Source organism: Scomber scombrus, chromosome 19 (assembly GCF_963691925.1).
Source record: "Scomber scombrus chromosome 19, fScoSco1.1, whole genome shotgun sequence".
NCBI lineage: Eukaryota > Metazoa > Chordata > Actinopteri > Scombriformes > Scombridae > Scomber > Scomber scombrus.
This window is the reverse complement of record NC_084988.1, coordinates 26,883,387-26,900,110: the sequence shown is the minus strand read 5'-3', so window position 1 is coordinate 26,900,110 and position 16,724 is coordinate 26,883,387. Positions and strand designations below refer to the sequence as shown.

General features: G+C 38.4%; 1 protein-coding gene across 1 annotated transcript; it reads right to left on the bottom strand.

The window, feature by feature from the left end:
- Positions 1-6,991: 6,991 nt before the first annotated feature.
- LOC134001366 (gap junction alpha-10 protein-like) lies at positions 6,992-12,773 on the bottom strand. The gene is made up of 2 exons (XM_062440948.1): positions 11,337-12,773; positions 6,992-7,030 (listed from the first exon to the last, which is right to left on the bottom strand). Exons 1-2 carry the CDS (start codon positions 12,771-12,773, stop codon positions 6,992-6,994), a joined length of 1,476 nt encoding a protein of 491 aa, XP_062296932.1.
- Positions 12,774-16,724: the final 3,951 nt, after the last annotated feature.

Below are 16,724 nucleotides of genomic sequence, written 5' to 3'. Positions count from 1 at the left end.
ATCAATATGCATCTAAATCTTTAACTACCTCTAATATAAAAATATAATGCAGCCTGTTGTAGACTGAAGGTAACGTGGAGGCTAATATCAAGGTTTGGGGTTTTTTTTTTTGCATCCCCACCTCCTCCCACAGTTAGCTTTAATCATGGACAGACCAATGGCACAAGATTTCAGAAAGCTTCACACAATCACGGCATTCAGTTAGCAAACCAAGACTTCTAGCACTTGCACACAAATGCTACTAAAACCACAAATGTTCATTCCATGTCCACAGGTTAAACAAATGTCAATCAGTTAGCTTTAGAGCTGTTGGCAGGTGTATTTTTGACAGAGCCAGGTTATCTTAGGGTGACCATATATTCAAACCCCCAACTGGAACCCATAATATACCACACATATGTTATGCATGTGCACATGTATGCGCATGTGCATGTGCTATAGGCATTTTCACCAGGGGGACAAGTATTTCAGCGCTCAGCACACCTACCGAGCTCACCTTTCAACACCATGGAAAGCTTCTCAGAAAAAAAAAATTACATTTCGTCCTCCAAAATCCACCAAGTAATTTGTCTGTGTGCACAAACAGTCTTTAACTAATGTTACATATAAGAAGATTGACAGGAGCTTTATGCTTTGCAGTCTTTCTTCCAAGCTAGAGTTTCTTTAATGGAGCTCTCTGCTCTCAGGGAAACCACCGCTTGTGTTTGGCTATCTTAATATGATCTTTTATACACAGCATTTTAATAGCCGGGTACATTATGAAGGAAGGAGTAAACCTCCTGAAGATCTTTACAAAAGATCGACTCTCTCTTCAGCATTACAGCTAACTGTTAGCATAGTAACTGTTCTGTGAGAAAAAAGCTGCAAGCATCATAGGTTAACATCAGCTTTGACAACAACACATTGATTGATTGACACACATACAGACAAATCAGTGTTGAATTCAGACATGTGGTGAATTATTTAAGGTTTTATATTGGGTTACGTAATAATGAGAGGGACAGAACACGCTAAAATGTTTATCTAAGCACTGAAAACGAGCAATATTATGATTATTGTTTTAGTTGTGATGAAGCAGTTTGAAATCGGGACAATCCTGGACAAACTGAGACGTCTGGTCACCATAGGCTAACTGTTTCCCCCTGCTTCCAGTCTTTATGCTAAGCTAGGCTAGCAGCTCAGACTAAACACACAGACATGAGACTGGTATACATTTTCTTATCTCATTCTCAGGAAGAAGAAAATAAGCATATCACCTAAAATGTTGAACTAAGCCTTTACATTATTAATTATATACTAATACTTTTGGTGTATGACTTGACATTTAATGTGACAGGGTAATTGTTGAGTGACACAGGACTTTAAAGTAAAATGTTACCAAAGGTGTGTATTTGTAAAATTTTACATTAGATGAAATGGTGAAATGAACTCTCATTATGCAAAGTTTCTTTTGTCAAACTTCACTTTTAATTTTTCTTGTACTCAGATGGATGTTTCTATATATTTCTCTTCTGCCTTTTTTCATATCTGCGCTAAGAGACAGAACTACATTACAAAGTTGAAGCACTGCCCAGCACCTCCAAGAGGTGACACCTGGCAATGAATATGAGCAAACACATTGTGACATTGGCACTTAACCCAAGTCCCGAGCCAATCACTGGTTGTCCAAATAGATTCAAAGACCATGCTGATGTATATTTACATTCATGCTGGCCAATTTCCAAAGCTTGCTATACTGCTTCTGTGTGTTTCTCACTGGATTTCATTCATCTCTCTTTAGTATGGAATTCAACATGCAGAAAAGTTGGAAGTTGCTTGAGCTTGGCAAATCATTACAGCCATTCTACTTCTGCTGTTAAAGTTCTGAGGTGAAAGCTAAACTGGATAACTGGCTTTATTTTCTGGTTCTCAGTCTCCTAATGATTCCCTAACAAACAAAACATATCTGTGGGTTTAAGTGGAATTTTCTCTCTTTTTTTGGACTTAAATTGATTTCATTCAAGATTTTGGCTAGTCCAAGGGAATTCATCTGGGACACTAAATACTTCATATAGATTTCATCCAACCACGTTCCCATTACAAAATGTTCTGGTTCTTTTTTATTTCGTTATTTACATTTGACATTATCTCTATTTATGAATCATAAGTACCAGAAAACAAAGTCCTCTCCAGGAAAACTCATTGGAAATGATAAGGAATTACAGCACCTTTTAAATAAAGTGTTAACCTGAAATTGTTATAGCAGGCTGACTTGAAAAGTCAACACATTAAGACAATAACACTGAAATTATTAATGGATAAAAAGAAATAAGAATGTAAATTTACTGTGATGTATTTGTATTTCAAGCAACTCTGCTAGTTGATGAATACTGGTACATTATACCTTATTATAGAGTGAAATGAATGGAAATCAGTAGTTGTCTGGAAGGTAGAAGAAACATAATGGTATGCTTTGGAAAATGTAACAGTAATATAGTAAACATGATCCATGTTAAATGAGCTAAAATTATAAAAAGAAAACACTGGTAAGGTCCTTTGAACATCAGCGTAAACAAGTCATAAGTGCTCTTTTTGGCCCATTTACTTATTGTGTTATATGTAGTAAAAATGTAGTGTTTGTACCTACAGTAATCATGTATTTAGCATCATTCTTGTATAGTACATAAATAGCCCTATTAAAGTATTTGGTACAGGATCTGGGTGTTAGACACCCTACATTAGCAAATTTGCATATCATGTAAATCCGTGGAGACACACAGCAAAATAATCAATATCCACATACAAATCAGTATCATTAATAGAGTACGGTATGAAGTCCAAAGCTTCAAACAAACTCACTGGTGCATTATTGATTTAGGGAGATGCCAAATTCATCTGCTGTTGAAAAGTCGATAGCGAGGCACGTGGCAGGGGTGAGTGCTGCTGCTGCTGTCTGCTCTGTTGCTGTCCAACACTGTCAGCCTCAGAGTGGAACAGGTTCATGGCATTTCAATACTGGCTGTATTTGGGCTTCTTTTAGCTGTGAGGTTTAGGGTGAAGTCACTTTTAGTAAAATAAGATCAATCTACAATTAAAAAAAATTAAATAAAATTACATTTTATCATTGCACTTGTGTGAAATTGGTTAGGAATTCTTAAAATAATGGGAGTTAATGGGAGTGAACAGACTTTGTAAAAACCAGTTGGATCAGTATGACAGCATGACTAGCTTTAACAGACTAGAATGAGAAAATAGAAAGAAATCTACCGATGATATTGAAAGGGAAATAAACTGATACCACTCATGATATACTGTAACCACAGGACCCTGTAAACCAATGACAATCTCATTATGATGTACTGATGTCTCAAAGTACACAGACAGGGGAACACTGATCCACTGGTTTTCATAGACTGGTTTTTATAGACGCATTCCTTAATGTGAACTTGTTTATTTATTTATTTGAACTCTTGTTGTTGGGGGTTGGGGTTGTTTAGAGGAAAATGCATAGATGTAAAATGTAGGTTTGCAGCTCTTTCTTAGAGTTGATTTTTCAGTGGTTGTATTTTTTTTTTATTGTTGACAATGTCATGAAAAATAAGCCTTTATTTACAAGTCACACATGTACTTACTTAAGTTGTAATATTTTAACTTAAAGGGGTGTATGTTTACAATTTTGTGTATTACCTGATATTTTTAACAGCTGAACTTAAGTTGAATAGAAAAGCTGATAAAACTCTTTTTAAACATTTTTTTTTTTTACATAAGTTAAAAGTGTTGATGAATTTGTGGGGAAAAAAGCATCTGACAAGTGCAGCTACAATTTCTTGCCTTAGAGGTTACAGGGGCCAAACTATCCAGTAAGGGAACAAAGGATTTTATTCAATGGAAACTACACTGCAGCAGTTTCTCAAGTTTCTCCAGATGTGGATATGGCCCCTTCTGACAATGTGCTGTATATGTCTGAGATTAAATCTCAAGAGGGAACGACAGACAGTATAACTTTTCCTCTGACTTTTTGTTTCACTGTTCACCAAGCTTCTTTAGATGACCCCTCTGGAAATATGGAGATCCAAAATGTTCAGTAGTAAAGCAAACATATATTCATCATATCAATAAATACTGGCAAAATATGTGATGAAATGATAAAATAATGAAAATGCCATGAAATAATAACTGGCTTTGGGGGGAAAAGGGAAACACATTGACTTAAAATAAAAAATCCTAGAAAAAAATTAAAATGAACTAGAATAAATTGTTACTATGAAAAGATACAACATTTCATTTTCATTTTACATCATATGTTTTTCATAGCATTATTTGTTTTATAGCATCTTCTTTATATATTCAATATTGACCACTTTGGATCTCCATATAAAAAGCCAAATGCTCTTCTTTGTGTCACCTTGGAAAAACCACAGTGGAAAACCAATTGTTAAAAAATTGACAATTTTACTTTATATAATTGTTAAGTTGCTTTTCTGTCATTGAGCTCAAGAAAATGGAAGGAAGCTACACTTGAATAAACATGAACGTGAGGCATCAAATCATCTCATAGCATTTAATAATCCACTGTGTGCAAATCAGAACAGATAAATTCATGCTATGAAATGATTCACCTCACTTTATCAAGCATAAATATCCCCTTCTTTATCTCCTCATGTTAAAATAGAAACAGGAACTACTCTCATTATTGGTTGAACTGAAGGCTGCAATCAGAGATGTGTAAAATCTGTTATTTCAAGTTGGTCCAAGTCCACCAGAGTCCAGGGAGCACCATGAAAGCTGCACAATTGTCATTAGTTAGTTTATATTCCTTAAGAATGGAATAAGATCAGACCAAAACATATATAATTCCCAAGAAAACTCACTTTTTTCATTTTGAGAGAACTGTTTTTTCCCCATGTGGCCCTTATCATCTTCTACATACTGTACATGCAACAGCAAATGTACTTTGTTAGTATCTAGCAGCATTGTATCTGGTTAGTTAGTTAGTGTGGAGCATCTGTATCTATACTAGCTGTAAGGTTAAAACTGCTAATGTAAGGAACATACCAGTGTTTATTCTTGTTGTTTTTTTTTTACCCATTTCCTTCATATTACATGCTATATGCTGCTAACCATACTTCAAACCATACTGTAGACTGTAGAATATGTTACATTAGTTTCAGTGTGGTGTGACAATCTACTTGTGGAGATATTAAAACTTGCTTGATTTGGTGAATCCATCACATGCTTTTAAGGTTGTCAGAGTTACATTATTGGCGTGTGGTAATGCAATGCAGACTTTTTTTTAAATCAATCTGCACTCACAGCTACATCACCATGCCACAAAAATGAAAGTCTGACAACAGTAAAAGCAGACATGATGTTGACTTTGATGGATTAGTTAATCCAAGCAGGTTTCCAGTCACTGCTAATTGATTATCAGATTGTACCATAAGAAATGGAAAAAAAATGACAGCTGGTTGGACAGCATTCAAAAAACTAGGAGTGTATTTAGAAAATGGTTTGCAGCATTAATGTAAGTACTGCAAAAACCCCTTGTATGGCCCTTAACATGCATTTTTAAAGGTGTTTTTTAGCAGTAATCCATGTAGCATGGATCAAGTTGATCCTCTCTATGCTGAACGTGTATTCATCAGAAGATTAAAGTAAAAAGCTGCAGACTCTTGGGTCTCTGGTTGAAAACTACTGGTTTTCCATGGTATGCTGACATATCAATATGAGATCAGATTATCGTGATCCTACTTGGAATTGATGCTCAAATGGCTGTTACATTACATTCCTTTCATAGGAGTTTCCAACTTTCCAACATCTCTGAATGCAGCACCACATCTAGTAACAACTATCATTTAAATATTGCACAGTGGTTACCGGGAAAAAGAGATTTCCATTTTGAAATCAAAGACCTTCATTGGTAATTACAGTACTTGGTGGCAGACTAAAGGGAGTACTTATTAAAGCGTTCTGTTTACAATAGGCGTGAATCGGGGGCCACTCCAGCTGTAATCCAGCTTCGCTTGAATCTCAGATTGTGACTTTTGAGGTTTCTTTACACCTCAGTTGAACTGACTCTTGACACTTATCTACCTGGATGATTCAGCATACCTCTTCATATGGGTAAGGACTGTATGATAGACATGTAGACAGTATCTGTGGCGTTGTTTCTAACTTTTTACAGTGGTTACATTATTGTATTTGTACATTTTGGTGAGCCATTTTTTACGTGTCTTTTTTTTTTCTCGAGTACCTGCAACATGACTGTTATATGCAGATTCAGCATTTTTTATTTCATTTTTTATCTCTGAATGTTCAAATGACCTGTGTTTAGTTTTGATTTTTTTTTTGTAAATATTGTCACGTCATGTTTTGTTTATTTGATATGAAAAAGGTTTGAAAGAAGAAAAAAAAAAAACAGCATTTTGTCTAGGCAATTTTTGTTGACAAATAAAATAAAAAGCATGAGAATTCTAGTGTGGTGGTGTGTGTGTTTAGATGAAATATCAGTTGACAAAACATTTGCTGTTTTGTTAAGAAGCATTTAATCTGAATATAATAGAAATCATAATTTCTCATGAAATGACTGTATGTAGATTACTATACACAGATACAGGCAGATTATAATCAAGTTTTTGACTTACAAAAATGTCCTTTTAAGCTTATAAAGTCCATATTAAAGAAGCAAACAATATCCTCTGAGGAATTTGCTTCATAATCCACAGCAGTGCTGTTTCTAAAAACAAAAGAAAAACAAAAAACAGAGCCAAAACAAGAAATGAAAACATTTTTAAAAAGATACAATCCTTTCCTGTTAGTGCCCACATGTTATGTGTTCTAAGGTGCTTCTAACCCATCACACTGGGGTTTGGCACTGTTCGACTGGTTTTGGCCCCATGTGACTTCAGTGGTGGATCAATGTTGATGGCTGGATCATTGATACAGTTGCTCCCCCATGTCGAGCTGGGCTTTGGAACACAGCTCCTATGGTCATGGTGTTAGCCTCTTCTTTTCACTTCTTCATGATAGAGGAGATATCCAGAAACATGCTCTGAGAAAGACAAGAAGACAGCCATAATGAAACCACACACAGCATACATGTAATAGATTAAAGCAAGCATCTTTCAGTGTGTGTCCAACTGACTAAAGCAAGCATTCTCTCATTAATTCAAATACATAAAAACATTTTTGTAAACCTAACAACCTATCTTCAAAAAACAAAAAGAATGAAAAAAAACAAACGTATTTTTCTGCAAAAACATTATTCATGCTTTGTTGTTTGGTCATGCCATTGTTGATGAGGTACTGTAGCAAGGTAAGGATTTTTTAAAAATATAAAACATTAAATCGATGGAGTCTAGCTAGTGTGTTATAAAGGATTAGTTATAATGTATATACCAAAAACACAATTTAATGGTGCATTTTTACACACATATTTTAAAGCATATGTTAAATAACTTAATAATATATATCTGATGAACATATTTGTTGTGACGAGCAATATTACTTTACAAATTTATTTTAGAGTTGTTGCCAGCGCCTCCCTCCTCCCGCTTAAGATAAAGAAATAAATAGATAGATAAATGAATGAATGAATACATGTACAGCAATGATTGACACAAACATGCCTTCTGTTTATTACAATATTTAAAGAACACAAGCCACACAATTACAATACATGTTGTTACACACACGTATATATATATCAGATGTGAAGGACAGTCAGCAGGATTGGCTGAGAGTGGGTCAACTGTCTCAGCAGCAGCAGGTGTGTTCAGCTCCAAAAGCTGGGCAGAGGAGGTTATATCTGGTGCTTCTGTAGGGAAGATAATACACATATTACACTTATTGTCACCTCATGTCCAGACAAGCTTCACGCATGAACACATCTCATAATATAACATTTAATAAGGAATTTACATGAATGAACTGATTGAGACAAAATGTATAGAGCAGGTTCATTCAAAGAGGTGTAATTAGTGAAAATGTCCTCAATTGAAGGTCCAGAACATCATAATGTCTGAGTTCTTTTTCAGTAGCTTGAAGTAACATTGTAGTTCCATCAGCATCTGTGTCTAGTGGCTAGATTGTAGACTGTCACATTAATACAGTACAATTCATTTATTAGTATTTACACTCAACTTATGGGATTCAAATCAATAAGAACATTTAAAATATATATATTTTCTTTTGTTATATCAAATAAAAATGGCATTTTAAAATGAAGTGCATTACTGAAAGCTTTTGATTGTGCTTCTTAACTAAATGCTTACTTTCGAAATAAACCTGTCCTCACTGCTGATTTGAGTGGGTATGTTTGTTCCAAAGTGTTGTGCTTTGTCTCATAATGGTGCTTAACATTGCTGCTTTTAATAATGTGCACTGTGTCAGAACATTTGAGGCACAGAGGTCTTGAACGGGCCTTTGGAAGGATGAACATGTAACTTTCTGTCCATTGTGGATTAAAAACCCTATTTTCATTGTCCACTTTCTTTCGTCAAACATGCCATGTGAAATAGTTACCTCTTATCTTCCACCTCTCTGTCCTCCTCTTTTCTCCTTGAGTATCTCCCTGACAGTCGAGTCTCTCCCTGTGTCCAAATGCATGGATTTGATTGGCTGATTGGCTGCTCCACTTTTATCGTAATAGCTGAAGAAGGTGCGCCCGTTAAAATAGAAATACTCGGACAAAATTTAACAATCATCAGTTACAGGTCCGGAGCCAGACAGGACGGCATCTGGGTCAAGATCCGGACCGCGGCCCACCTATTAGTGATCTGGTATAGAGTGTGTAGACAATTACAGTTGTATAAATGAGGTTGCTATTAAACAAGATGACATTTAAAGTGTGCATATGTTTGTATTAATGTACAATGTGTTGTGCGCTCATAATTAAAAGGAGCCAATTGTTAAGACTATTCTTCAAGTGGAAGAAGTTTGTTAATTATACCATACATAGCATTACATGTATTATTTACATTAGTTTATTTGGAATGCTCTAATAGACATGTTGCATTCACTCTCCTGAAGAAATAGTCACATCTATGGATGTAATTAGGCCTTCAGTAGTTGTGATAGATTTATGATAGTGTTATTTTAAAAGTGTACCTAAAATGATATAAAAGACAATGTGGTAAGCTAATGTAGCTGCTCACTTAGCTTACATCGATGTTAGATGCAGAGCTCATGCTAGCTAGCTAATCTGGTGGGCTAAAGTTAGCAGGTGCTTTTCAATGTAGTTTAGCCAGCAATAGCAGCTAACATTAGCTAACAAGCTAACTACATTAGGAGCTAGTTAGCTTTGTCACAAAATTTCAGGAAATACATACCTTTATGTTTGGAATATTTCTCCTCTTCTTTTTTGTTTTTCTGACCTGCACCCGTCCTAACTTTTCATCTTGAAATGTGCTCCTCTGACTTCCAGTCCACAAAACCCACACACTCTGAGCCTTTCTTTCAAGTGAGGGGTTGTAAATAGGCAGGGAGTTCCGGTTTTCTGAAATGATGCCAACGCAGAAGTAATTTAAAACTGCATTCTATCAAAGGCCACCAGGGGGCGACCGTTTTGGTGTCAAAAGGACTTCCGTCTCTATACAAGTCAATGGAGAATTCACCAACTTCTCACTTGATTTCTAACCTCAGTAAACGTTTTCAAAATGTGTTTATGGTCTCAATCGCTAGTTTAAAGCCTTATTCAATGCAGTATGATGTTCATTTGTGAAATTTTGGCCTCCCTGATTTTATATTTGACGATAAAGCAGGGTATGCATTAAGGCGTGGCTCTTTCGTGATTGACAGGTAGATTGGTTCACAGGTTCAGGAGGGCGCCTCATGCCCCTCCTGATGCCCATATAAGTAGAATCTGTGTTTTTATTTTTCCCGGCATGCACCTGAAATTTTCAAGATCCGATACTATTGGCTTCCGAGCAGCAGTCCACAAACCAATGGGTGACGTCACCGATGTTACGTCCATTTCTTATATACAGTCTATGGTTGTAAACAAAGCTATCCTGACATTATGTGATTAATTAATGTTGTTTTTTGTGCAACTCTCTAACCCCTGCCCCCCAAAAAAAACCCAAAAACTAAAATATATCAATGTATCAATACTATGGACAAGCTACGAAGGGCACCACTCGGTAGCAGTGGGATTATGTTGACTGCAGTTTGTTCAGCTGCATGTAGGGATGCACCGATCCAATATTGGTATCGGTCCTGATATTGAAGAAAATTCTAGATCGGGTATCGGTGACAATGGGCCCGATACATAGGAGCCGGTCTATTCAGTCAAACTCTATGCTATGCGCAGCGAGTGGCATCATGTGCAAGCAACACGCTGTGCGGAAGCCCACATTGTTTTCAAAATGGAGCGAGCGAAAGGAACTAGCTATCTGGAACTTTTTCACACTACCTCAGACTACAGACTCGACGGCTACTTGCAATACCTGCGCAGTAAATGTTCCGAGAGGCGGTGGTAAAACTTCAAGTTATAACACAACCAACTTAATCAAGCACCTACAGAGATTTCACGCCAGGGAGCATACTGAGTTCATTGAACTGAATAAACAAAAAGGAGGCAGTATGAAGCAGCTAAAGTTTAAGGAGATGAAGGAAAGAGGTGAACAATTTCCACCTAATAGTGTGCAGGTAACAAAAATCATGGAGAGGATATTGAACTTCATTGTTCAGTGCATCCCCAGCATGGTGCCTGCAACAGTTGCCTAGGTCCCCTATAGCTAGGACCAGGCCTGGTTGTCACCGTCCATTCTTGCACTGCCTGTAATGACAGCACATGGCATCCACTCTTTTGTTGTTGCTGTTTTGTTTTTCAAACTGCAATTCATTTGATTGGCCTTATGTCAAAACTGAAGGTTGTTATCTTCAATAACTTCTCATGGCTTCCACTGAGAACACTGAATGGACAGAAGCTGCCAATTTGTCCCTGTTGGGCTTCATCCAAATCAACAGAAATGAGCTTTGTTTCTCCATCTTTCTCTGTCCTTCCCTCACTTCATCTTTCCTCTTTAATCTTTCACTGTTCAAGTATCAAGTCAAGTTAATTTGTTCCCTAGATGTAGGCCTACTGTGACAGGTTTTGGCCACATATGCCTTTTAGCTTATAGACTACTTGACTCAACCAGTGCTCTCCCTTTGACTTCTTTGATAATACACAGTCTAGATGATGCTTAATATTTTATACATAATTAACACTGTGATGGTGGACAAAATGGCAGGAGCAACCCAGGTAGGAGATGCTGTTAGCTGTACTCTTAACATTGTAACATTGACATTCTGTTCTAGTGTGAACACATGATACACATGTTAATATGACGTGATAATTTATGCTCTTTACTTGCCATTGACATTCTCCGCCCCCCAGCAGGCGGCATCATGGGCATGTCTCCCTGCAGGGAGCCCAGTTCATCCGACTCCTCTGAGGTATGTAATGAAGGGCTTGTGCAGCCACTGATTGATGACAAGCTCTCAGATGGCGGCCTGATCATGAAGCTGGTCTTCCTGGGGTTGGGGATTAGGACCTCGCTTGCCATTGACTCCCTTCGGTCATCCTCGCAGAGGTCTCTGATAGCGCTGGGCCTTAAAGTGCTGCTGGACAGCAGAGCTTCCAAATGGCTGGGGTGAGGGTGCTCTCCCAGATGGGTATCCTCATGATGGCTTGGTGCACTTCCATCCCCATTTGACATACCAGAACCCCAAGCTGGATGGTTGTCCATGATTGTTGTGTGGACCTCTGGACCTTCACGGGTTTGGAGGGCTTGGATTGAGCAGTTCTGGCCAGACCTGGGTGGCATCCGTGGTTGGGGGCAAATGTAGCTGGTCTGACTGTGTCCCAGATGAGCCAAGCTGTTGTGTCTCAGGACCTCCTGGTTGACTTTGAGCCCAGAATTGTAAAGAGGAGGCTTCATGTCTGCCTCTGGAATCACTTTGAAGGTCTGAGTCAATGGCCCATTGTAAGGTGATACATTGCTCAAAACACAAAGGTGCGGTAGGGATGCCTTCCCCTTGGACTTGTAAATCAAACTTTCATCTTCCATGTACCTTTCTCCATAGAGTATCCGTTTTATTTTTCTGATGCCCAGGTGGGATATTTCCATAATGTTGAGGAAAAGTGACACACCAGCAATGGCAATCATGAAGACCATGAAGATAGTCTTCTCTGTGGGCCTGGAGATGTAACAGTCTACACTGTTGGGGCAAGGCAGCCTCTCACATTTGTAGAGAGGCTCAAGTTGGATACCATAGAGTACATACTGGCCCAGGATGAAGGAGACCTCCACCACAGAGCGTGTAAGGATATGGATGATGTAGGTTCTCAACAGAGAGCCTCTGAGAGGAGCCTTCTTCACCCTCCTCAGCTCATCCAGCCTCCTCATCTCCCTCTCCACACGCTTTTGTTCGTCCAATGCTAACTCAGCCTCGTCAATCTCATCCTTCAGCTGGGCACGTTTCCGGTGGCGCTCCTTCTCCAGTGCTCTGATGCAGTATAGGGCATGGCCCATGTAGACCAGTGAGGGTGCAGAGACAAAGATCACCTGCAGAACCCAGTAGCGAATGAGAGAGATGGGGAAGGCACGGTCGTAGCAGACTGCCTTGCAGCCCGGCTGGTCAGTGTTGCAGACAAACTCAGACTGTTCGTCATCCCATACGTCCTCAGCAGCTGCTCCCAGGATCAGCATGCGGAAGATGAAGAGTATGGTAAGCCAGATCTTGCCCACAATGGTAGAATGAATGTGGACCTCTTCTAGGATGCTGCCCAGCAGGTTCCAGTCACCCATGGTCAGCTTCTCACCACTTCACTGCCGCATGCCCTCAAACTGTGGAGACACAGCATTCACACCTGGATAAGCCTCACATACATCTTCATGTATCTATGAGTTCAGTTTTTGCTATGAAGGTGCAAAAACCTACTGTGTAAGACAACTGCAGTTTTCAACAATTTTGTTTTTTTGTTCGTAGCTCTGGCCATCAGTTTTATCATTAATGGTAACATATTTACCAAAGTAATTAATGAGATCTCAGGACGTGGAAACATCACTAAAGAAGGCAAGTCACCCAAGCAGTCGGATGATCAGGCTGTAATTTTCTGTCTGCATTCATTTTCTCCAATGTGGCATGACTGCTGGTGTTTGGTGCCACATTGGACCTATATATTTCAATATTTCCAAAACCTTCAGTATATACTCAAGTGCTTGCAATGTTGTCATAACCATTTGGTGGCCAAAGCTACAAAAATAAAGTCATAATAACTATTCGACTATTTACAGAAGCAGATGAATCTACATTTGGTGTTCTAGTGAGCATTTCTGGCAGCAGGATGTTGTGTGTGGGATTGAGTCAAATTAAACTATTGTGTGTGTGTTCATAGTAATGAAGGACCATGTCACTCAGTGCAACAGTTAGGCCCATTGACATGTTTTTTTCTAGCTATTTTAGACAATATATAATACTCAACTTTGCACCTACATGGCACGTTTATCTCCATAAATGTACTGAGAAAAGTGGTAGTGGGCATTGACATCCTAGCAAGTGGCGCCCTCATTAAGTCTTGTCTGGAACGTTGATGTTGATATCTGACTAAGTAATATAACTGTCAGTCATGTGTTGTACAGCCTATGGTAAAATGACACCTGTCTCAAGCATATTTCAGACCAAACTAAGAGAAGTAAAACTATGGCCTGGCACTGTGATGGAACTTTAAATTTAACAAAGCCTGAGTGCATTTACTTAAGCAATGCCTGTTGCAGTCTAATACTTATTAGGTTTTTGGGCTTTTGTTTGAGAAATTAAATCAAATCAGTTTGAATGTAGGGTTTATATCATACCTCAGTATATCACCTTGGGTGCTGTCATAGAGCTCTAGCGTTTGTTCCATTATTCAGACTATGGAGCAGCTCCATAAGTTTTTTCTGGACAACATTATTACTACAGTATGGTGTTCTGAGACTCTTGTACTTACACTACTATGATTTTATTGTATCACTGATGTTTCAGTCACATTTGGCTCTTTTTCAAGGACTTGAAAAAAGTGTAGTTGAAATGTGGACCATGTTATTGAAACATTGGTGATTCAGTAGAATCCCTGGAGCTTAGTGTATGCTCATCCTCTTTTCAAATATGTCACTGTGTTCTTCTTTTTTTTGGAGTTCATTTACCTGACAACTCTTCCTGATATGGAGGCATTCAAACACAAACGTGCAAATTCTAGTTTAGAGTGGATTTTCCCTTCTTTAAGAATCCAAAAATGAGTGTAGCCTGGTTCTGGTCAAAATTTCAGCTCGAGCCTTCACTGTCTTTTCTCAATAAAAATACAAATGAACACCTGAGACATTACATTTGTTATTCATGGAACTGTTGGTAGCAAAGTAGCACTTTTGGGTGCATGACAAAACAGCAAATGACTACATTCAATGAATCAACCATTTCAACAGCACTTACATTTCACTGGTATGGGCTCCCTCTTTGCCTCTTAATGCACTTCATCATGTTTATATAAGCATCATAGGAGTTCACTGCATCAGTATGGCTACCCCATGGAGATGTTTTGAAGTCCTCTTGCGTTGGTCCCAAACTCCAATACACATCCCCTTGTTCTCCTGTGACTGTGTCTTTGTCTCTCTGCGTATCTGTGTGTGCTGTGGCTGCCTGTATGTTGGGAGTGCTCTCCCGTGTTACATGCTGGGTTCACAGGATGTGAGCATCGATTGCTTCTCGACGGGACAGTGCCCCCCCCTCTCCCCTCCCTTCTCCAATGCCAGAATTGCCAACTCCAACCAGTGCCATCAACATCACCCTCTTTGAGAGAGAGGAGTTTGTCTTTCACATAGGGCCTGTTTATGGTGTCCTCGACATAAAGAGGGAACTCAGACTTCTCTAAGTCTATTTGGATAGTGTGGTTCACTGTTATGTCCTACCTCCCATCTCTATTGCAAACAGCTTTTAATTTGGGTTATGCATGTGAGTTCATGTATGTGCATGCATGACTGCCTGGCATCCTTCCTGTGTCAATTCAGTCCAAAAAAAAGTATGTGCAGACACATTCTAAAAGTTTCAACATGAAAACTCTGAAAGCACTGGTACAAACATGACTGAATGAATGTGTCTTCATTTTGATTTTGTTATAAATAAAACATTTGGACAAGATTAAGTATTTGATGGCCTTTTTTCTTTTTCCTTTCAGACAGAAATGTGAAAATTAGATTGTAATATCTGATTAAAGCAGGCTAAACCCAAACTGCAGTATTTTACATTTTATGCTGTATTTTAAAATGATTAATGTAAATAAACCTAACAGCATCAGAGTAACAAGTTAAAAATGTTCCCTTAGTTTAGTTAACACTGCATTGATCAATATTTTTATATAAACAATGGATCAAATGCCTATGTGTAATGTGGAAGAAATCGTTCATAGTGACAAACCCACAGAGAATTATCACCAACTCTGCTGTTCCCCTCAGCTCTGTAGAGCCTTAAAGCCTCCTTTAAGTTGTTGTTTTGGTTTTAAATCCCACAAACTCCATTCTCTTCAAGCTGGTTTCTAGCAGCAGATGTTAACAGTGAAAAGGTTTGAATAAACCCACAGTACTTCACCCCCTCTGACAGAGAGACAGACATTTTTTTTCAAGAGCTGATGGAGGCCAAACAGAAGCTGAATTAATGCTAATGTTGCTGTGTGTCTGCTGAGTGTGTAAATGGAAACTTACAACTACAAAAATTCTCCAGTGAAAGTGAAATTTATAAACAAACCTGAAGGAAGTGATGTTAATTGTAATTGTATCTAGTTTTACCTTTTCCTTCTGACTTGCATACTACAGCCCAATAGTCCAATAACATACATTGGTTTAGTTGTGTATGGTATACTGAGGCAACGTATTTTAGACAAACATGCAGTGCTGTATGTCAAAAAATGACACAACAAGCACATACGCATGAGTTAAGCATATCGAATGCTGACACTGTCCTGCTCAGTGAAGGCCCACAGAACCCCTCCCGCAGAGTAAAGCAATAGTACATATTACTGGCTTGATTTGCCCTGGTGCTTGGCTGCATAAAATGACCAGCTGTGCCTGGAGGGCCTTTAATTAGGTTTCCATCGCACGCTGACAGAGTCAATGGAGCATTGATTTGATTTTCCCTTCAGAAGCTGCAGCTCTGTGATCGCTGAGGCCAAATGCCAGATGTCACACCAGGATCATTGGGTTACACAACAACAGCTACTGTATCTCATTAGAAGCTCCGCCCACCAGCCTGACTAACAACTGAGCAGTGAGGGCGGGACTCTCTAATCTGCCAGTTTGTTGACACTGTGCCTTATGTCACTCACAAGTCTTCCTTGTGACGACTTTCAATTAATTCACCAACCTTTATCTTGTAGTGTAAGAGGCACTCAGATCTGAAAATGCCCACCATCTTCCCACTTCAGTGTTTCAAAAGAAAAAAACTTTACTTTCTTTAATAGAAAAAATGTAGTTTAACATTGTTACATAAGAAAAAAGTAATGCAATGTAATGTAAGTAGGGCATCTAACTAACATATATCCTCTGTCCTTAGTTAGACTTTTAAATTCAGGTAAAATAAGACAATACAATAAGAAAAATAATTTTAAGAGACATTGGATTAATCAGTGTTCCTTTCACAATGCTCTGTAAACCTGAACTTATCTTGACATTACCTGAAGGAGCAAATGTACAATTCAGCTAAACTAGACAGTTTGGACATTATTCACAGCT